The sequence below is a fragment of the Protopterus annectens genome, chromosome 3.part1 (assembly GCF_019279795.1).
Source record: "Protopterus annectens isolate FY-2018-M chromosome 3.part1, PAN1.0, whole genome shotgun sequence".
Taxonomy (NCBI): domain Eukaryota; kingdom Metazoa; phylum Chordata; order Ceratodontiformes; family Protopteridae; genus Protopterus; species Protopterus annectens.
Genome location: NC_056732.1, coordinates 1,032,513,852 through 1,032,538,209, shown reverse-complemented (window position 1 = coordinate 1,032,538,209; position 24,358 = coordinate 1,032,513,852). Strand labels below are relative to the sequence as shown.

The 24,358-nt window shown below is 44.3% G+C and overlaps 1 protein-coding gene across 3 annotated transcripts in view; it reads left to right on the top strand.

The window, feature by feature from the left end:
• The window catches only part of SEH1L (SEH1 like nucleoporin), a 644,021-nt gene that overhangs the window by 401,807 nt on the left and 217,856 nt on the right, over nucleotides 1–24,358 (top strand). For all 3 annotated transcript variants that reach the window (XM_044067186.1, XM_044067188.1, XM_044067187.1), the window contains exon 5: nucleotides 16,965–17,063. In XM_044067186.1, the coding sequence (XP_043923121.1) occupies nucleotides 16,965–17,063 (99 nt within the window). The remainder of the gene's footprint in view (nucleotides 1–16,964; nucleotides 17,064–24,358) is intronic.

Here is a 24,358-nt window from a genome sequence, read left to right as displayed (position 1 = left end):
ACTCAACATTGCCACAGCCTGGAAAAACTTATCACCCTCATTCCCTGCCTGCAACAGGAGTTTCGATGGTGGGCACAGGCCTGTCACCATAACAAGGAGCAGCCTTTCACTTTACCCACTGCCAGGCAGACAATAACAACAGATGCATCAAATTATGCCTGGGGGGCCCACATGGCAGGAAAATGTATTCAGGGCACATCTTCCTCTCTTAAAACCCTCTTTTGCGCGATTTTGCACGTTTTTGTGCATAGCGCAACAGAGGGCAGCGCCGCCTAATTGGGTTTAAACTATTCCTGGTTCCACAAAGTCTGCTCTTCACTTTTTCCCTTAGAACTGCTCTATCTCTCAATTTAAACACCATATTCTCATTCTAAGGCCCTTCACTGGTCCAATTAAGTAATCCTACAAGTTAGCACTATTAAACCATAAGCACTACTTACTCTTATACTCTCTACGATTACCCTGTCCTCTATTGGTCCGTCTTAAATTCAGTTTCCCTATATTACTCTAGCATGTCCAAAGTTCAGTCAATGGTTTCCTCTCCAGTCCAGCTGGTGAATCTGGGAATTTTGAGGCAATGTTACAACTGTCTCATGTACACGGACAACCCTCTCCTCCTCCAAACAGGTTCAAATATATGTGAGAGATGCAACTATTTAGCCAAACTGGAGGCTGAGCTCTCTCATCTCAAAACTGGTGTAACCAGTCAGGAGGAGAAGGTAACCTCACACAACACAATTCCAGTATCACATAGTCTCACCACATCAGCAAACCAAACACATAAATACACAAAAACATACTCGGAGGCTCTAAATAAAAATCTACCTAAGCAACAGAGACCTCCAAAGCAGACATCCAAGCAAACGCTACTTCAAAACAAAACACGCACAACACATATCCCACAAAGTCAGTGTGCCAAGCAGCCACAGCCCTTAAGGCTGAATAACACACCTGATACTCTTGTAATAGGTGACTCTATTGTCAGACGCACTGACGTCCCGCTCACCAGGCTGAATAAAGTGAAGGTCACGGTGAGCTGCCTGTCTGGTGCTAGGATCCGCCACATAACGCAAGCACTCAGGTCACTCCAAAGCAAATACAAATATGACTCAGTCATTGTACATGCTGGTGTGAATGACCTGAGACGTACCTCCCTGGACTACATGAAAAGAGACATAGAGGAGCTCTCTGATCATGTAGCCTAGGCTGGTATGACCCTGACCTTGAGCAGCATCTTACCCTCACCTAGAATGATGCCACAGTACAAAGACAAAATGATCGATTTTAACAATTGGCTAAAATTTTGGTGTCATTCAAAGGGGATCCAGTGTCTGTCAGCCTGGGATGACATGCTCGACAAGCCACGTTGCTTCGTTAAGGATGGCTTGCACCTGTCACCACTGGGCTTTCAGATATTGGCAAAGGCTCTTGCCACCCCCATAGTGCCTTTTTTAGGCAAGGCTCAAAAGTCAAACCCACCCCCATAGACAGCACAAGGAACAAGAAACTAAGGGTAATGCTGCTAAACGCCAGAAGTCTTAACCTCAAGATGCACTCAAGCTCTCCTCAGTATGGAGAACATCGATATCTGTGCAGTGACAGAAACCTGGTTCAAGGCTCCAGAAAGCACCCCAGCACTACCAGGCTATACCTCATATCATGCTTTTCGGCCCCAAAACCCGGACTGAACCACAAAAGGAGGGGGAGTTTCCATATTTTTCAAGGAAATCCACACCTCCAGGTTAGTGGCATTGCACGAAGTATCGGAGACCATCCATGTGCAACTAACAGTGGGCAAGACTGCTTTTCAGTTTATAGCATCCTACAGACCACCCTCTCAAAGTCAGGAATCCCACTCGGCTTTCCTGAAAACATTGGAGAACATGAAGATCTCTCTGAACACCATTATATTGGGCGACTTCAACTACCCAAACATTGACTGGGAGCACTACTCAAGCCCCAGCACCTTAGCCCAAAGGTTCCTGGAAATTATAAACTCAAATGCTATGGAACAACTAGTCACCACTCCCACAAGAGGGACAACATACTAGACCTGATCATTACCAACATGGGGACTCTATGCTCCACACCAGAAGTATATCCCTCATTGGTAAGATCAGACCATAAATTAATTTCACTGGATGTCCACATCCCGACCCCACCCCCAGCCTAGAAAACCACAGTGAAAAACTTCTCAAAAGCGAACTTCTCACTTCTCAAAACTGAAGTGGAATCCTTCAAGGCCCCAGGGCCAGTGGAAACTACGGCCCAAACTGCAGAATCTTATATAAATGCATTCTACGGACATCTCCAGGAATGCATGGATCATGCTATCCCAAACAAAACCAAGACCCAATCATCCAAAGGCAGGCGTCCAGTCTGGTGGACCCCTGCCATAAATAAACTGTACAACAGAAGGAGGAAGCTACTACATGATAGAGCAAAATCCCTAATAGGGAAGGCTTCAGTTTCAGCTCTACTGAATTCTCCAATTATAGGCCAATAGCTATACTCTCTCCACTTGCAAAGATTATGGAAAAATGTATTCATAGACAATTCATGCACCACCTAATGCAAAATCGCCTTATGGCAGACACTCAGCATGGCTTCCGTCCTCATCACAGCACTACTTCAGCCCTCCTAGCCTTTACTAACACCATAAACCATAATCACAACAATAATTATATATCCTCAGCCCTCTTTTTGGATCTTTCCAAGGCATTCGATATGGTTGATCACCAACTTTTAATCCACAGCCTGCAAACATTCTGTCTAGATACTGGAGCCCTCCAATGGTTTCAATCCTACCTGAATGGTCGACAGCAGGCTGTCCTCTGGCAGAACAAACTCTCTAACCTTCTACCCAACACCCTCGGAGTACCACAAGGCTCTATACTAGGGCCCTTGCTGTTCTCCATCTTCATTAACGACCTTTATACTGTCATCCTAAAAGTCAGCTGTATCCAGTATGCTGATGACTCTACTCTGATTTGCTCAGCCACATCTCCAGTAAAGTTATGGTCAGCTACCCAGACCACCTTTAATACAATAGAAAACTGGCTTTCTGAACATCGTCTGATCCTAAATCCCAAAAAAACTAAAATGCTGTTATTTTCACCAACACGTAGGTCTACCGCTTTCACCTTTACCATAAAATCAAATGATGGCACAATAATCTCCCCTGACCCATCTACAAAACTAATAGGCGTCATCATAGACAATAATCTCAAATTTGACCTACATGTTAACCAAACTATCAAAACCATCAATAAAAAATTAGGGTCACTTTACAGAATAAAAGCCTTCCTAACCCCTCCAGCTAAAATTGCCATAGCTCGCTCTCACCTTCTTTCAACCCTTCTGTATGCATCCCCTCTACTCTCGAATTTGAATAAGACTGTCCTTAACAAACTCTCAATTTGCTATAACCACATTGCCAGGTTTGCCACTGGGCTGCCTTTTAGGACACATCACTGCATCAATCTAAATCAGCTTGGTTGGCTTGAACTACCTAGCTTAATCCAGTATAACCAACTGATTATGGCCTATAAAATCCTCTATAATCCGGACAATACTCCTGCACTTAAAAATATTATCACCCCCTATAACAATCCTAGACCGCTTCGATCCTCTAACAAACTACTAATTCAGACTAGCAAAATTAATAACACAGCCGGTGATTCTCTCTTTGCAAACTCTGTAAGTAGATCCTGGAACTCACTTCCAGGTGATATTACCTTACTTTCCACCTTAGGTCAAACAAACTACTAATTCAGACTAGCAAAATTAATAACACAGCCGGTGATTCTCTCTTTGCAAACTCTGTAAGTAGATCCTGGAACTCACTTCCAGCTGATATTACCTTACTTTCCACCTTAGGTCAATTTAAAACTAGACTCAAACAACATTTGTCACTTAACTGGCTATGTCAATGTATCAAGCCTAGCTAACTCGAATGTGTAAAAATCTGTTAACCAGTTTACTGTGTAATTTAATTTAATCCTGACTTGTGCTCAGGACTAACTTTAACCTGTGGAACTTGTTTAACTTGCTTACTTATGTAATCTCTGTAAATAATCTGTTTGTAATATGTAATGCTGGTATTATGTAATGCTGTATCTGCTTACCCTTGGAGCTTTTCTCCCCGGGCCTCCGCTGAAAATGGACATGCATCCAGTCGGACTATCCCGGTCAACAAATGTAAAATAAAATAAAAATAAATAAAAATCTCTGATCAGTACTAGCAAAAAATTACGATCCCTCATAAAATCCTCCAAGGCCAGCTTCGAGAGAAAAATTGCACAGGACACCAAAGACAATCATAAGGCTTTTTTCAGTTATGTTAGAAACCTGGGATGCAACTCCCAGACTTGTTCTGAGTTGATTCTAAACGACAAAAAATACACTGAACCCACAGACATCGCCAATATCCTGGCAGACAGGTTCAGTGCAAACTTCTCCACCCCCTCCCCCTCAAAAGAGCAAGTATCTATCCCGGCAGAGGGCTGCCTCCCAAACATCTCTGATGTTCAGGTGAAGGCTGCCCTCTCCAAAGCAAAAAACACTGCTTCCATGGGACCAGATGGCGTCCCAAGTTGCATCCTACATGAACTCTAAGAGGAACTAATCCCTCAAATAAAACAGCTATACAATCTCAGCCTCACTACAGGATATGTGCCCACAGAATGGCGTACAGCAACAGTGGTCCCACTCCACAAAGGTGGAGCCTCTACAGACCCTGGAAACTATCTCCCCATAAGCCTGACTAGCTTAGTCTGCAAGGCTATGGAGAGGATCATCATGGAGGTCATAAACAAAGACATTGGGGACCTACAGACACTAGATCCTACCCAGTTCGGCTTTGTCAAGGGCAGATCCTGCCTTTTGAACCTGGTTGACTTCTTCGAAACAGTCACCAAAGCCATAGATGAAGGGAAAGTAGTCCACACAGCCTATCTGGACCTTGCAAAGGCATTTGACACAATACCCCACTCGGGCATCATAGATAAGCTATCCAGCTTAAATATAAACCCCTATGTCACAAGATGGGTCGCAAACTGGCTCAAAGACAGAACCTACAAAGTGAGAGTTGCTGGAGCCATGTCAGACTCGAAACCGGTCACAAGTGGCGTCCCACAGGGTTCTGTCCTGGGACCACTCTTGTTCGGTATATACTTTTCCGAGGTACAGGCACACGTGGGAGGACTATGGCTCACCAAGTTCGCAGACGACTGCAAACTGGGCGCCATAATCAACTCTCCAGCTGACACAAACATCCTTCAAAAAGGTCTCGCAGAGACAGATAACTGGTGCCAGCGCCATGGTTTAAAGCTAAATGCCAAAAAATGTATAGTCATACCCTTTGGCAAAAACAATGTGCCCACATATTACCACATAGGCGGAAACCCATTAAGTACAGAGACAGTTATTAGGGACCTGGGGACCCAAGTTGATAGCAATCTCTCCTTTGAAAACCACATTGCCAAAGTGGTTAGAAAGACCTCCTACATAGCCCACCTCATCACGAAGGGTTTCACATCTAGATCAAGAGAGGTAATCGTGCCCCTTTATTCATCCCTCATCAGGCCCATCATAGAATACAATGCCCCTTTTGGGATGTACCTTACCCGACACCTGCAGCAATTAGAAAGACCCCAAAAGTATCTCACCAAGAGGATCAAGGGTCTCAAACAGATGCCATATGCTGCTCGGTTAAAAAAACTCCAGCTCTACTCAGTTGCATACCACCTACTTCAAGGCGATCTATGCCTGACATGCAAAGCTATGTCAAATCCAGAATTAATGGACATGCTCCACCTCAGTAAATCTAAATCCCTTAGAGCCACACGCTCGAGGGACTTGAACCTCAGCACAGAAATAAATAGAACTTGCTGGAGGGACAGGTTCATAACCCAGAGGCTCTCTTCGCTCTGGAATAGAATTCCAGTTCATGTGAGGCAGAGCACCTCACTGAATCTCTTCAAGAAGAATCTCGATAGGTGGATGGGGGATCGTAGGTTTGTCCCAGGGATTACTCCCGTGTCACTATTAGACAGAGGCACAGTAAACTAAACCTTAAAAAGGGCACAGTATACTGAAATCAAGGGGTGGCGTAAACCATACAGAATCGGGCTAGGAAATATTTTCTGCTTAAAAATCTCAGCTTTGGCCGGCTAAGAACTTGCTGTATTCAACTGGACGTATAAGTGAATTTAAGTACCTTTATCTGCACTTTTTTTTCAAAAAAATACAGTATTTAAATTGATTTTAACTGTATGTTGCAGGAATATTAACTGAACTGGAAGTTTTGACTCTGCTCTTCAGTTAGTGCCACCCACCCTCCCTGTTTTTGTTTTGGTGTTAATCTTAGTGGCCTTGAAACTGCCCGCCCCTCTTGTAAATTTGTGTTTGGATACTCCTTCTGGGCCCATCTCATTTGCTCACTCAACTGAGTGCAGTGAGATCATATTCTGATTTCAGGCACTCCTACTGTGTACAAAGAGAGCATCTGGGAAACAGAAAAAAAAAAATGTAAGCTTGTTTCCTGCCTTTCCTGTTAAGTGGTATAGACTATTTGTAGGCTTCTGAGCCCCCAAGCCCTTCTGTGTTGGAGGGAAGCCTTCTAGCTTAGTTTTTTTTCTTATAACTAGCCAGTTTTCTAGTTTCAGCACTCAAATCTGTTTCTTTGATCTCAGCACTTGTTCAGAAAAAAAAAAATGTCATCTGCTTTTACTGTACTCGTGTTTCTACCTACTTTATTTTACTTTTGCATCATCTTAAAAGTACTCAATTGTATTTATTACTGCCTGGTGTAACTCATTCTAAGCCTTTTGGTTTAAACACTTGGGCTTTGGACCAGTTGTTTTGCACTGAGAGGGTTTGTGGTCTGCACTGTAGTGGCAGAACAGGTAGCTTACATCCTTCTAGGTTGGGAACTGCTGATTGAGGGCTCAGTGTCTGTTATTCTAAAAGTGTATTCATTCTGGTTTAAGCACTTGGGCTTTCAGGCCAGTTATTTTACATTAAGAGGGTTCGTGGTCTGCACTCTTGTGGGAGGAGAGGCTGGACTCTGCCCTTCTGAGCTGGGAATTTCTGGTTAAAGGCTTATAATGCATGCATATCTGAACTGCTTCTTACTGAAGTTGGTGCGCCTTGTTTGCTGTGGCATAAACTGGATTCGGGCCTGCTGGATCTAGCTTTGTTTGTGTAACTTGAGCACTAATCCAGGCATTCTCTAAAGTATTCAATTGTATTTATTACTGCTTGGTAGTAACTTGATTAAAGTGTAGCTATCATTCTAAGTATTTTGGATTAAGCACTTGGGCTTCAGACCAGTTGTTTTACATTAGGAAGGTTTGTGGCATGCACTGTGGTGGCAGGACAGGTAGCTTTCATCCTTCTAAGTTGGGAACTGCTGATTGAGAGCCCAGTGTCTGTTATTCTTAAAGTGTATTAGTTCTGGTTTAGGCACTTGGGCTTCAGGCCAGTTATTTTACATTAAGAAGGTTCGTGGTCTGCACTCTTGTGGGAGAAGAGGCTGGACTCTGCCCTTCTGAGCTGGGAATTTCTGGTTAAAGATTTATAGTGCCTGAATATTTGAACTGTATCTTACTGAAATTGGTACACCTTGTTTGCTGTAGCATAGACTAGATCCAGGCCTGCTGAATCTAGCTTTGTTTATATGCTTGTTGTTTGTTTGCTTGTTATTTCCTGGAACACTAATTCCACCTAATACGCGGCTTCTCAGCTTCTGTGGATCACTAGTGATATCTGCATTGCTTACTGTACTTATTTCCTTGTTTCACTTGAAAGAAAGTTACTGTTTGTCGCTTTTGCATTCAAGTTACCTGTAACACATTGCACTTAAGTTACCTGGCACTTGCGCTAAAGCAATTATATAAGTCAGCACTAAAATTAAAAGCACTACACCCTCACTCCCCACTGGCCCTTGTTTTCAATTATTAAGGAATTCCCAATATTATTCTAGCATGTCCAAAGGTCAGTTGTCAATCTCCTCTCCGGTCCAGCTGGTGAATCTGGGAATCTTGAGGCAATGTTACAACTGCCTCATGTACACAGACACCCCTCTCCTCCTCCCAACAAATTCCAACACATGTGAGAGATGCAACCATATAGCCAAACTGGAGGCTAAGCTCTCTCAACTCAGTACTGGCATAACCATTCAGGAGGAGAAGGAAACCACACTCACTACAATTCCAGTCTCACATAGACCTACCACGACAGCAAACCAAACACATAATCACACAAAAACATACTCGGAGGCTCTAAATAAAGATCTGCCTAAGCAGCAGAGACCTCCAAAGCAGACACCCAAGCAACCGCTACCCCAAAACAAAACACGTGCAACACATATCTCACAAAGCCAGTGTGCCGAACAGTCACAGCCCTTAAGACTAAACAACACACCTGATACACTTGTAATAGGTGACTCTATCGTTAGGCACACTGACGTCCCGCTCACCAGGCTGAACAAGGAGAGGGTCACGGTGAGCAGCCTGTCGGGCGCTAGGATCCGACACATAACACAAGCACTCAGGTCACTCCAAGGCAAGTACAAATATGACTCAGTCATTGTCCATGCTGGTGTGAATGACCTGAGACGTACCTCCCTGGACTACATGAAAAGAGACATAAAGGAGCTCTCTGAGCATGTAGCCCAGGCCGGTATGACCCTGACCTTGAGTAGCATCTTACCCTCACCAAGAATGATGCCACAATATGAAGACAAGATGATCAATTTCAACAATTGGCTTAAGTACTGGTGTCATTCAAAGGGGATCCAATGCCTGTCAGCTTGGGATGATATGCTCGACAAGCCACAATGCTTCGCTAGGGACGGCTTGCACCTGTCACCCTGGGCTTTCGGATATTGGCAAAGGCTCTTGCTACCCCATAGTGCCTTTTTAGGCAAGGCTCAAAAGACAAACCCACCTCCATAGGTATCACAAGGGATAAGAAACTAAGAGTAATGCTACTCACGCCAGAAGTCTAAACCTCAAGATGCACTTTCGAAACTCTCCTTAGCATGGAGAACATCGATATCTGTGCAGTAACAGAAACCTGGTTCAGGGCTCCCGAGAGCACCCCAGCACTACCAGGTTATACCTCATGCCATGCTTTTCGGCCCCAAAACTTGGACCGAACCACAAAAGGAGGGGGAGTATCGATATTCATCAAAGATACCCACACCTCCAGGTTGGTGGCAAAGCACGAAGCATCAGAGACTATCCATGTGCAACTAACAGTGGGTAAAACTGCCTTCCAGTTTATAGCCTGCTACAGACCACCCTCCCAAACCCAGGAACCCCACTCGGCCTTTCTGAGAACATTGGAAAATATGAAGGTCTCTCCAAACACCTTTATATTGGGCGACTTCAACTACCCAAACATAGACTGGGAGCATTACTCTAGCTCCAACACCCTAGCCCAAAGGTTCCTAGAATTTATAAACTCAAATGCTATGGAACAACTTGTTACCACTCCCACAAGAGGGGAAAACATACTGGACCTGATCATCACCAACATGGGGACTCTATGCTCCAGACCAGAAGTGTATCCCTCACTGGTAAGATCAGACCATAAACTAATCTCACTGGATATTCACATCCCGACCCCACCCCCTGCCCAGAAAACCACAGTGAAAAACTTCTCTAAAGCAAATTTCACACTCCTCAAAACCGAGGTGGAATCCTTCAAAGCCCCAGGCCTGTGGAAAATATGGCCCAGACCGCAGAATCCTTTATAAATGCATTCTATGAACACCTTCAGGAATGCATGGATCATGCGATCCCAAATAAAACCAAGACCCAATCCTCCAAAGGCAGACGTCCTGTCTGGTGGACCCCAGACATAAACAAACTATTCAATAGAAGGAGGAAGCTACTAAATGATAGAGCAAAATCCCAAAAAGGGAAGGCATCACTGATCAGTATTAGTAAAAACTACGGGCACTCATAAAATTGTCTAAGGCCAGCTTGAGAGAAAAATTGCACAGGACACTAAGGATAATCACAAGGCTTTCTTTAGTTATGTTAGGAACCTGGGTGGTAATTCCCAGATATTCTCAGAATTAGTCCAAAATGACAAAAATACACTGAACCCACAGACATTGCCAACATCCTAGCTGACAGGTTCAGCAAACTCCCCTCCCACCAAAAGGGCAAATATCTATCCCAGCAGAGTGCTGCCCCTGACATCTCAGATGCTTAGGTAAGAGCCGCCCTCCACAAAGGCCAACACACAGCATCAATGGGACCAGACGGTGTCCCGGGCTGCGTCCTACATGAACTCCAAGTAGAGCTAAACCCAAACATAAAACTACTGTTCAATCTCAGCCTTACTACGATATGTGCCCAAAGAGTGGCGTACAGCAACAGTGGTCCCTCTCCATAAAGGTGGTGCCTCAACGGATCCTGGAAACTATTGCCCCATAAGCCTGACTAGCTTGGTCTGCAAAGCTATGGAAAGGATCATCATGGACCTCATAAATAAAGATATTGAGGACCAACAGACACTGGATCCTACCCAGTTCGGCTTTGTTAAGGGCAGATCCTGCCTCTTAAACCTGGTTGATTTCTTTGAAACAGTCACCAAGGCCATTGAGGGGGTGGTCCACACAGCCTACCTGGACCTTGCAAAAGCCTTGATACAATACCCCACTCGGGCATTATAGATAAGCTCACCAGCTTAAATATAAACCCCTATGTCACTAGATGGATTGCAAACTGGCTCAAGGACAGAACCCACATGGTTAGAATTGCTGGAGCCATGTCAGACTCAAACCAGTTACAAGTGGTGTCCCACAAGGCTCAGTCCTGGGACCTCTCTTGTTCGGTATATATTTCTCGGAGGTACAGGCCAACACGGAAGGACTGTGGCTGACCAAGTTCGCAGATGACTGCAAACTGGGCGCCATAATCGACTCTCCAGCCGACACAAGCATCCTCCAAAAGGGCCTCATAGAAACAGACAACTGGTGCCAGAGCCATGGCCTCAAGCTAAATGCCAAAAGTGTATAGTCATCCCCTTTGGCAAAACAAAGTGCCCACAAATTACCACACAGGTGGTAATCCATTAAGTACAGAAGAAGTAATTAGGGACCTGGGGACCCAAGTTGATGCAATCTCTCATTTGACAACCACGTGGCCAAAGTGGTTAGAAAAACATTTTATATAGACCACCTAATCATGAAGGGATTCACATCTAGATCAGGGAGGTCATCGTGCCTCTTTACTCATCCCTCATCAGGCCCAAAGAAATAAACCCCTTTTGGGGGGTCAAACCCAAAAAATCCACTGGAAAACCCCAAAACCCCCCAGAAAACCACAGTGAAAAACTTCTAAAGCAAATTTCACACTCCTCAAAACCGAGGTGGAATCCTTCAAAGCCCCCAGGCCTGTGGAAAATATGGCCCAGACCGCAGAATCCTTTATAAATGCATTCTATGAACACCTTCAGGAATGCATGGATCATGCGATCCCAAATAAAACCAAGACCCAATCCTCCAAAGGCAGACGTCCTGTCTGGTGGACCCCAGACATAAACAAACTATTCAATAGAAGGAGGAAGCTACTAAATGATAGAGCAAAATCCCAAAAAGGGAAGGCATCACTGATCAGTATTAGTAAAAAACTACGGGCACTCATAAAATTGTCTAAGGCCAGCTTCGAGAGAAAAATTGCACAGGACACTAAGGATAATCACAAGGCTTTCTTTAGTTATGTTAGGAACCTGGGTGGTAATTCCCAGATATTCTCAGAATTAGTCCAAAATGACAAAAAATACACTGAACCCACAGACATTGCCAACATCCTAGCTGACAGGTTCAGCAAACTCCCTCCCCACCAAAAGGGCAAATATCTATCCCAGCAGAGTGCTGCCCCTGACATCTCAGATGCTCAGGTAAGAGCCGCCCTCTCCAAAGCAAAAACACAGCATCAATGGGACCAGACGGTGTCCCGGCTGCCCCTACATGAACTCCAAGTAGAGCTAAACCCAAACATAAAACTACTGTTCAATCTCAGCCTTACTACACGATATGTGCCCAAAGAGTGGCGTACAGCAACAGTGGTCCCTCTCCATAAAGGTGGTGCCTCAACGGATCCTGGAAACTATTGCCCCATAAGCCTGACTAGCTTGGTCTGCAAAGCTATGGAAAGGATCATCATGGACCTCATAAATAAAGATATTGGGGACCAACAGACACTGGATCCTACCCAGTTCGGCTTTGTTAAGGGCAGATCCTGCCTCTTAAACCTGGTTGATTTCTTTGAAACAGTCACCAAGGCCATTGACGAGGGGGGTGGTCCACACAGCCTACCTGGACCTTGCAAAAGCCTTCGATACAATACCCCACTCGGGCATTATAGATAAGCTCACCAGCTTAAATATAAACCCCTATGTCACTAGATGGATTGCAAACTGGCTCAAGGACAGAACCCACATGGTTAGAATTGCTGGAGCCATGTCAGACTCCAAACCAGTTACAAGTGGTGTCCCACAAGGCTCAGTCCTGGGACCTCTCTTGTTCGGTATATATTTCTCGGAGGTACAGGCCAACACGGAAGGACTGTGGCTGACCAAGTTCGCAGATGACTGCAAACTGGGCCATAATCGACTCTCCAGCCGACACAAGCATCCTCCAAAAGGGCCTCATAGAAACAGACAACTGGTGCCAGAGCCATGGCCTCAAGCTAAATGCCAAAAGTGTATAGTCATCCCTTTGGCAAAAACAGTGCCCACAAATTACCACACAGGTGGTAATCCATTAAGTACAGAAGAAGTAATTAGGGACCTGGGGACCCAAGTTGATGCAATCTCTCATTTGACAACCACGTGGCCAAAGTGGTTAGAAAAACATTTTATATAGACCACCTAATCATGAAGGGATTCACATCTAGATCAGGGGAGGTCATCGTGCCTCTTTACTCATCCCTCATCAGGCCCATAATTGAGTACAATGCCCCTTTTGGGATGTACCTTACCAGACACCTGCAGCAACTGGAAAGACCCCAAAAGTACCTCACCAAGAGGATCAAAGGGCTCAAACAGATGCCATATGCTGCCCAGTTAAAGAATCTCCAGCTCTACTCAGTGGCATACCGCCTGTTCAGAGGCGATCTGTGCCTGACGTATAAAGCCATGCCCAACCCGGAATTAATGGACATGCTGCACCTCGAAAATCCAAATCCCATCGAGCCACGCTCGAGAGACTTGAACCTCAGCACTGAAATAAATAGGACATGCTGGAGGGACAGATTCATAACCCAGAGGCTCCCTTCACTCTGGAATAAAATCCCAGTCCAGGTTAGGCAGAGTCCCTCATTGACTCTCTTCAAGAGGAATCTTGATGAGTGGATGGGAGATCGTAGGTTTACCCCGGGTATCACTTCTGTGTCACTGTTAGACAGAGGCACAGTATACTAACCTCGAAAAAGGGCATAGCAAAATAAATTTAAAATGGGTGGCGAAAGCCAAACACATTCTGGCTAGGCTTATAAATGCCCTAGGGCAGATAGCCTAGTATGAACCTATGAACCTATAATTGCCTCAGGGCAGATAGCCTAGTATGAACCTATGGCCCACAAGCCAAATGCATCTTCATATCAATCTAAAAGAAATGCTGGCTGTCCAGAATGCCCTGACAGCTTTCAAGGTTCTACTTCATCCAGGACAACTGCTGATAAAGACGGACAATACTACAGTCATGTGGTACATAAACAAGCAGGGAGGCACGCATTCCCACCCCCTCTGCAGACAAGCCATGATTTTGTAGAACACAGCATTGACTTATCAAGTACACCTGCAAGCACAATTCCTGCCAGGAAAGACAAATACTCTGGCAGACGAACTAAGCAGAAACCTCATGGATCCCCACGAGTGGAAACTAGACCCACAAATCTTCAGCATAATAACAAGGAAATGGGGATGCCCAGATATAGATCTATTTGCCTCCCCTCACAACTGCCAACTACAGAGATTTTGTACAAGGACTTATCACAAGCTAGCATGGAAAATGAATGCTCTATCATTCAGCTGGAAAAACCATACAGTATATGCCTTTCCTCCACTATCTTTCCTCCCCAAGGTACTCCTATAGGTCAGACAAGAGAAGCCAAAAATTATCCTAATTGCCCCAGTCTGGCCACGTCAGCACTGGTACCCAATCCTAAAGAGCTTGTTTCAAGGCCCAGCCTGGACATTACCTCAAATTCCTCATTTACTGACCCAATAAAGCAATCAGATACTGCACAGCCAACTCAGAACCCTAAATCTGGCTGCATGGCAGATAATGTAACCATTCAGGACACACCTCTCTCCATAGCAGTTATGGATGTTGTTCTGGAGGCCAGGAGGCCCAGCACCAGAAAATCATATGCAGAAAAGTGGAAGAGATTCTGTGCTTGGAACCAGGCACAAGGAATTGACATGCTTGTACCAAATATTCCTCAGATTTTACATTACCTAACTGAGATGCTAGACAAAGGCCTATCCTTTTCATCAATTAAGATCCATGCCTCTGCCATTTCAGCTCATTACAATACAGAACCACCTATTTTTTCTCATCCATTACTAAGGCAGTACCTAAGAGGGGCCAAAAACATAAGACCTCCAAGGAGAGCACCAATACCTGCATGGGACCTCAACTATGTCTTGGAAAAACTCACACTGCCTCCTTTTGAGCCAGCCTCTACAGCTGATATAAAATTCTTATCCTGGAAAACGGCTTTGCTCCTAGCAATAACCTCTGCAAGACGAGTCTCACAGTTACAGGCACTCATGGCTGTGGAATCTTTTATCATTTTCCATCCTGACAGGGTTTCTCTGAGGACAAACCCGACATTTATGCCTAAGGTAGCGTCCAGTGTGGCCCTGAATCAAACAATTAATTTGCCTACCTTTTATCCAAACTCACAGAATAAGGGTGAGAGACTTCTGCATTCTTTTGACATTCACAGGCAGCTACACTTCTACTTGGACAGAACAAAGCTTTCAGAAAGACTGAGCAACTTCTAGTGGCATACGCTGCAGGATCACAAGGAAAGGCTATCTCAAAGCAGACTATTTCAAAGTGGATAGGCCACTGCATTCGTGTCTGCTATTCACAGCATGGCAAATCAGTGCCTAAGGGCATTAGGCCACATTCAACCAGAGCAGCAGCCACTTCAGCAGCCTTCCTCAGAGGAGTTCCAACCAAAGACATCTTAGAGGCTGCAACTTGGAGTTCAGTGCACACTTTAACAAAGCACTATCACTTACCTCTCTATTCTAAATACAGGGCAGACTTTACCACTGCATTTCTGCAGGGCCTCATAGCCTTTCCTAATCCTATTTAGCCCCAGCCGCCCAACCTTAGATTTGGGATTCAACCCAATTGTAATGACTGCAACAGTAAAACATGATGAACATAGTACAGTTGTATACCTACCATAAATGTAGATGTTCGAGTGTATTCACTGTTGCAGTCCAGGTTACCCACCCACCATCCCCGTTTCCTTTGCTGGGACTTATCTGTACTTCTCTATTCTATATAACCTATGTGGTGTATTTGCTTGTAGATGAAGGAAGAGTTTTACTTTACTGCATGCATGTTTATTGGCATAAATTAGCCTACCCTTTTGAGGGCACCTGACATCTGGGGCAAGAAAAACTGAAGAAAATGGCGTCGGCTGCATCTTTTATACCCCTGGTGCACTGACGGCAGGGAGGAGGCGACAGCAACCGACGCCGGACCAGGACTTTGGAATTCAGGCCGACTGCGGGTAGCCTGCCAGCAGGATAACCCAATTGTAATGACTGCAACAGTGAATACACTCGAACATCTACATTTATGGTAGGTACACAACTGTACTTTTGGAGTACTGCAACAATGATTTCAATCAGGACCTAGTACAGTTTTGTAGGAACCTACCATAATAGTAGATGTCCTACTGATAACTGTTGCAGTATTCTTTCCCACCCTCGTTCCCCTCTCATTTGGTTATCCTCTTCTGTCTATATATTTTTCTGTCCATTTTTTCAACAAGACCATAGGATCAGGGTGGAGAGGAGTATCCTTACCACTTCATGGTCAGATCTATCTAGCTGATCTGTCAACTCTCTCAGGGTTCTTCAGATTGCTGGCTTGAGGATTAGTCTGAGAATCTATGCTCCACACATCTACCTATATACCCCTATGCTTGCGAGCTGAGATCACACATCGGACGTACGATCTAGGGAAGCTTAAGGTTTGGTACCTTGGCTGGCCATCATCAGTGATAACTTAATTGTTTGGAATACTGCAACAGTGATCAGCAGGACATCTACTGTTCTGGCAGATTTTTACACAACTGTACTTTTTTTCTGCTGGGCTGTAGTTTTTCATGCTTGCTGGCCAGCCTGCTTACTTTTAGGGTAAGGAGAGATCACACATGCCTCATTTTCTCAGTTATCAGGCTATTGTGCTGGAACTGCTGCAGGTATTAAGTTGTTAAGTATGAGGTTGTGCAATGTGCAGCACAAAACAAAAATGTGACAGGCCTTGTGAAGTTTGCCTTACAGGACAAGATCTGACTCATTCAAACAATGGAACGCATTTTTTGAGGTGTGCAAATGCACATTTTTAGATATTATAGATTCACCTGTGAGCTGCATTTCATACTTCCTTATATGGTATTTGAGATTCTCTGATGGGAGGTTATATTCATCACCGACTAACTTTGGTGCTGGTCTCAAATGCATGTAGAGGCCACAGAAGTGCCAGACTTTGGTACCATGGCCGTTTCCACAGACATTCATTGTTCATTCTGTGTGGGTCACATCCCACATGAATGTTAATAGATTGAAATACATGTGTGTGTGTGTGTGTGTGTGTGTATATATATATATATATATATATATATATATATGTCTTTCTGTATGTTGTAAGCTGTTCATTAGTACTGATCACAATTTTTTTCTTGCAGCTCTCATGCACACTCCCCCATGATCGCTGTTGGAAGCGATGATAGTGGACAAAATGTTTCTGGCAAAGTTCAAATATTTGAATATAATGAAAATACCAGGTAATTTTTTAAGAAGTGTATTTTACAGGGCATTTGGTAGTTTTTAAGCTATCAAGATAAACTGATATTCTGCCTTTTGCCTTATTACATCTGTTTATTTTTATTTCTTGACTTGTTTCATTCACGATTAGTTGTATATTACAGTTTTGTTAATTGGGTTGTTGACTAATCTAAAATGGATCTGTTCCAGCTAGAACCTAGACCTAGTAAGTCCTTACAGTATGACAGATACCAGAACTGTAGTGCAATATATTAGGCATAACTTAAAAAAATGTACTTACAAACAGTGTAGATATTTGCGGAAGGTAAAGCAATATATTTATTTATATATTTATTTTGTATTTTATTTTACGGCAAAGTCCGTGCTGGCAGTGGGTATATCTCTTAGTCGGAAGTTGCAATGCCAATGCAACATATATATCTGGAGTTTGCAGAGGGTGCCTGGGGGAAGTAGTGGGTGTTAGGATGCACTCCCTGGCAGCAATATGACACTGGCTCATTGTTGTCAATTTGTTCACCTGCTCTGGACGTGAAGTCAGGTGAGGCAGAGGCAGATCCAGTAAACTCACTGAACAAGAAGAGGGGCCTAGTGGTCAGTTGTTGGGGGAGAGGGGAAGAAGATGTTTTATTTATTTATTTTTTATCGCGGTTCCTTTCTCCCTGTAAAAGTTAATATTGGTCAAATAAAAGTTAATATTGCCAACATCCTTTGGAACCTTGGATGTTCATCGTACATACAGCTGCAGTCATCACACTTGGGTTATCCTGCCGTTAGGCAGGTCCTCGGTCAGCCGAATTCCAAAGTCTAGGTCCGGCGTCGGTTGTCGTCGCTTCTTCCCTGACGTCAGTGCAGCAGGGGTATAAAAGAGGCAGCTGACGCCATTTTCTTCAGTCTTTCTTGCCGCGCGGTGCCCGAAGCAGAAGCAGTTCGCAAGTGCCGGTCGGCCAGCTCCTGAGATTTACGAATAGTATTTCAGCCGAAGTCTTCTTTAAAGCTAAGTACCCCATTGGGGAAACTTTTCTTGCCTCAGACCGATGTCAAACAAAGTTAATAATTGCATTTCTTGTAGGAAGCAAATACCGCATAAGGATTTTCACTCTTACTGTATACCTTGCTTAGGGCCAGACCACGACATCTCGGCCTGCCATTTTTGTGCTAGGTTTAACAAGCGCACTATTAAGCGCCGGGCGGAGTTCGCCCTTCATTATTTTGGCAAAAAATGTAATTATATCATGTCATCGGATGCACCGATGCCAGTTTTAGGCAAAAAACGCAAGGATAAGGACAGACATCCGAGGCCTGCACCGAGTACTGAGATCACGCTTAGGCCGACTACCGGTTCTCCGGTTCTCAGTGAGGCGCCTACACAGCCCCTGACTACCAATGAGACTCCTTTTCCAGCGACTTCTGTACCCGAAGTCGCAGGATCCTCGGTCTCCATTCCCACTGCAGATACCGACGCCACTCTTGGCGGGGAAACCGAAAATTTAGCGAGGCCTGCCATTTCTGAAGGCGTTTTCAGGCCTACCACCTCCTCTATTAAATTGTTCACTAAATCTAAAGCTGCAATGAAAATCAAAAAACAAGGTCCTCAGACCCCCCTCTCAAGGCCCCATGCCTAAGAAACAGATGCTTAAAATGGCTGAGGATTTGATTACTCTCATCAGGGGTTCTCAATCCCCCTCAGACAAAAGACCCAGGTTGGAGGAAGGCTACCCTTCCTCAGACCAGGCTTCTATTACCTCAGACCATTCTGAGGACCAGGATTATGCCTATTCCCCATTTGAAGACTCTGATGCTGAGGAGTCTATTCCCTCGGTCTCCCCCCCTGAGGACTACTCTTTTGGGGAAACCTTGCATAAATTGAGAGAGCACTTCCACTGGGAAGGCCAAGATTACTCAGATTCCAAGAAAAGGCTCAGGGAATTTCTACTACTTCCCCAGCATAGACCCCTGGCTATTCCTCCTGTCTTAGGTATTTTGGATGATGTGTACGCAGAAGCCAGTCTTAATCCAGACTCATTACCTCCAGCCCCTGTTAAACCAGACAGATATTACCGGGTTCCTGGTTCTCACCAGTTCCTTTATAAAAGCCATACTGTTGACCCAGAAACAATTTCACAGGATCCCAAGGGGATTAAGGCCTCTACTGCTAAAAACCCTTTACCTTCAGAGAGAGATTCCAGAGCATTAGAAAGGTGGGGGAAAAAGGTGTATACATCAGCCACTTTAACCATGAGGGCATTAAACTGTCAATTTCATATGTTAAAATACCAACAGTTTCTTGCTATCTCAGCTGAAAAGCAAAATTACGCAAACAGAACAACCAGACTTGAAAGAGTTGCAGGATTTGTTGCATGGAGCAGAACAAGTGGGGAAACATACCTTGCAGTGTGGTTTTGATGCTTTAGACGCCTCATGTAGAGCTGCTGTCATGGGGTCTGTCATACGTAGACATGCTTGGCTCAAAGAGCAAACCTTACCAGATCATGTCAAAGCAAAATTATTAGATGCACCACTACAAAAAGATGTATTGTTCAGTGTTAAAGCTGAGGAGGTACTAAAGAAAATGGAGGAAAAAGCGAAATCTATGCAAACAGTTAAAGATTTCCTGCAGGTACAGCCTCCACGCTTCAGCAGAAACTGGCCTTCAGAAAATTGGTCCTTTCCAGCCACGGACAGACCCCAAAGGGGCAGATACAGATGCCCAAGGGGTAGAGGACAACCTCAAGGATCTTACAGAGCTAGACAGTGACAAACACCAGCCCCAAGAGGTGGAGAAGATAGACCACGGTCATTTAGAAAACAGACACAATGACTTTCCCCTATGCCTGCCAAACAAAGCTATAATGGCAGCACCTCTGGGCGGAAAACTGGCCTTATTTTCAAAAAACTGGCACATTGTTACAAAAAGGACAAATGGATTCTGGATATTATAGACAGAGGCTACAGGTTCCACTTTCACACCCTTCCAAAAAAGAGAGGCATGCCAAACCTGCCACAAAATCAATGGGCAGAGGCACAAAGGCAAATTTCCACTCTAATGGATATGAAAGCAATTCAAGAGGTACCTGCAAAAGAACAAGGTCAAGGTTTTTATTCAAGGCTATTTCTGGTACCAAGGAAGGACAAAGATTGGAGACCCATCTTAGACCTATCTATTCTAAACACATATCTAGAGGTACCAAAATTCAAGATGCTCACATTACAGCAGCTTCTTCCCATGCTGGGCAAGGAGTCTTGGCTGGTAATGTTGGACCTCAAGGAGGCATACCTGCATGTCCCTATCAGACAAGATTGCAGAAGATTTCTCAGATTTCTTGCAGTTTCAACCCATTACCAATTCTCTGCATTGCCCTTTGGCTTATCTACTGCACCCAGAGTGTTTACGAAATGCCTGGCATCAGTAATTGCCTTCTGCAGACAACGAGGAATCCAAATCTACCCATATCTGGACGACTGCCTGATCCAAGCAGACAGCAAGGACATTCTATTGCAACATCTGGCGTTTGTAATAAAACTGTTAAACTGCCTGGGGTACACAGTGAACAAAAAGAAATCAAAACTAATACCTTCTCAACAGATAATTTCCTGGGTGCCAGCTTAAACACAACGACCCAGATGGCCTACCTCATGCCAGACAAACAAGGGCAACTGTCTCAATACTTCAACAGAATGGCAACTTTAACCAGGCTAACTGCAAGGAAAATCCTGCAGGCTCTGGGGTTCATGGCATCTTGTATCCTACTAATACCATTTGCAAAGCTGCATATGAGGAAACTACAATGGTACCTAAAAAACGTATGATCTCAACACAACCACAGCTTGGAAACAATTATACCACTCATTCCATGCCTTCAAAAGGATTTTTTGTGGTGGGCTCAAGCATGCCAAAGAAACACGGGTCTTCCTTTCTGCTTACCACAAGCAACTCAAATCATGACAACAGATGCCTCAGACTACGCCTGGGGAGCACACATGGCAGGTCAGTGCATTCAGGGAAAATGGTCCCAAAAAGAGATGCACCTACACATCAACCAAAAGGAGATGTTAGCCGTGCAAAATGCTCTTATGACCTTCAAAGACCTACTGCATCCAGGCCAGCTATTAATAAGGACAGACAACACCACAGTCATGTGGTACATAAACAAACAGGGGGGAACGCATTCATACCCCTGTGCAGGCAAGCCATGACCCTGTGGAACACAGCACTGAAATTACAAATTCAACTACAGGCACAATTCCTGCCAGGGAAGGAAAACACACTGGCAGACAACTTAAGCAGATATATGACAGACCCACACGAATGGAAGTTTCATCCTCAAGTCTTCTCAAAGATAACTCAGGCATGGGGACAGCCAGACATAGATCTATTTGCTACCCACAGAAATTACCAGTTGGAGAAATTCTGCTCAAGGACCTATCATCCACAGGCCTGGAAAGTGGACGCACTCTCTTTCAATTGGACAACATTGACAGTCTATGCCTTCCCGCCTCTACCTCTACTGGCCAAAGTCCTATTAAAAACCAGAGCAGAGAGATCACAAATGATTCTCATTGCTCCAGACTGGCCACGACAGCACTGGTATCCTCTCCTAAAGAGCCTGTCACACTCACCACCATGGATCCTTCCACAAGTTCCTCTTCTTTTGTCCCAGCACAATTACAAGACCCTTCACAGCCAGCTCAGAACTCTAAATCTAGCTGCATGGAGAATACCTTAATTTGCCAACAGACCCTCCTCTCCAAGGAGGTACAGGAAGTCATCTTGGAGGCCAGAAGACCCTCTACTAGAAAAACCTACTCTGCCAAATGGAAACAATTTTGTTCCTGGAATCAAGCTAAGGGTCAGAATCCTTGGGTAATAAATATACCTCAGATTTTACAGTACCTAGCTGAGATGTTAAACAGTGGCCTTTCCTTCTCTTCCATCAAGATTCACGCTTCAGCCATTTCAGCAGAGTACAATACGGATCCTCCTTTATTCTCACATCCTCTTTTAAGGCAGTTCCTCAGAGGGGCAAAAAATATACAACCCCTGCGGAAAACACCAGCTCCAGCTTGGAACCTCAACTTCGTATTGGAGAAGCTGACACTGCCTCCTTCTGAGCTGGCTGCTACAGCAGAGCTACAATACTTGTCATGGAAAACAGCCTTCCTTCTGGCTATTACCTCAGCACGCAGGGTTTCGGAGCTCCAGGCCCTCATGGCTGTGCAACCATTCATCATTTTCCATCAGGACAGGGTTTCCTTACGAACCAACCCTACCTTCATGCCAAAGGTAATATCCAGTGTGGCTTTGAATCAGACTATTCATTTACCTACCTTTTATCCAAATCCACAGAACAAAGGAGAGAGGCTACTACATTCCTTGGACATTCACAGGCAACTTCGTTATTACCTGGACAGAACAAAGTCATTCAGAAAATCTGAGCAGCTCTTTGTGTCCTATGCTACAGGTGCTCAAGGAAAGGCTATTTCCAAACAGACTATTTCAAAATGGATAGCTCACTGCATACGCTTTTGTTATTCATTTCATGGAAAATCAGTGCCTGTATACATCAGATCCCACTCCACCAGGGCTACAGCTACCTCAGCAGCTTTCCTCAGGGGGGTCCCTACCAAGGACATTTTGGAAGCAGCAACTTGGAGTTCAGCGCACACTTTCTCCAAGCACTACCACCTTCCACTATACTCAAAATCTAGAGCAGGCTTTGCCACAGCAGTCCTGCAGGGCATTCTAGCCCCTCCTAATTCCGCTTAGTACCAGCCACCCTTACTTAGCTTTGGGATTCTACCCAAGTGTGATGACTGCAGCTGTATGCACGATGAACATAGTACAGTTTTGTACCTACCATAAATGTAGATGTTCGAGTGCGCATACAGCTGCAGTCCAGGTTACCCTCCTTCCATCCCCTCTTAGGACAGGGCTTATGCCAAACACTTTTTTCATACAACCTATTTGGGGTATTCTTTTATGGTGTATTTGCTTGCAACTACTGTTTTGATTTACCTACTTATGTATGTTTGCATAACATCATGTTTTGCCTTCCTTTCTGGGGGCACCTGACATCTGGGGCAAGAAAAACTGAAGAAAATGGCGTCAGCTGCCTCTTTTATATCCCTGCCCCACTGGCATCAGGGAAGAAGAGACGACAACCGACGCCGGACCTAGACTTTGGAATTCGGCTGGCCAAGGACCCGCCTGACGGCAGGATAACCCAAGTGTGATGACTGCAGCTGTATGCGCACTCGAACATCTACATTTATGGTAGGTACAAAACTGTACTTTTTGCTTGAGGCATACCGTTATAGCCAGCTTTTGTAGAGTTGACTTAGTTGCCACCATCTTTGTTTGACATACACATCATTGTTTTGCAGTAGTCAATTTGTTTTTCTTTAGAAATCTTCAGTCTAAATGATTTAACTGTGATTGCATTTGGCAGTAAAGGATTTTGTACTGTTATTGTCATTCTCATTTTCCTACTTAAATATCGGAAGTTACTGTGAATTTTCCATTTTTTTCCTTTATTTTGGTTGACAAATAGGAGAAAAGGAATAACTCGGTCAGTCTTCAGTGGGAGCAAAGAAAGATATGAAAATAATATAAATCCACCTGTTGCAGCTCATATTTTGGGGAAAGCACATAGGCTTGGTGATATATATATATATATATATATATATATATATATCTAAGCATGCACATATGGGAGATAATAAAATACCACCACAGTAACATGTATGCCCATGTCTGCCACCAAGGGCAGGATTATGACCATTCAAGAGGAAAAAATATAGCTGCATGCATGATGGTTTATGCACCTGTCTCTCAGCCACAGTGTGAAGGAAGACTAAGTCATAAGAGAACCTGGTAGCTAGCAGACAGTGAGTAGAGAACAATTTGGGAACAAGTGCTAATATTTAATGACTCTTAATAAAGAAATTTGAAGTTTTGCTTTCAAAAGCACCAATGTTTTCTTCACCAGCATTGGTGCTCTTAAAAGTTAAGACCTTATTAATACCTTTTTCAGTAACTGTTTAATATTGTTTGCATTCTTCTTGGAGCCAGGGGCTTCAGCAGTGGATGAGCCTAGCACTTTCAGTGTTTTGCTGAGTTAGGTCAACCATAACTGGAACAAATCTGGCCTCTTCGTTTTGTACCTTTCCATGGCTATAGGACCTTTGCCCAGGAATAATAAAACATAATGCAGGAAACTGTATATTGTAACAGTAGGGTCTTACATTAGATGCACAGTTTTGGCAGAACTGGTTGACATTCAGAAAAGTAAAATGA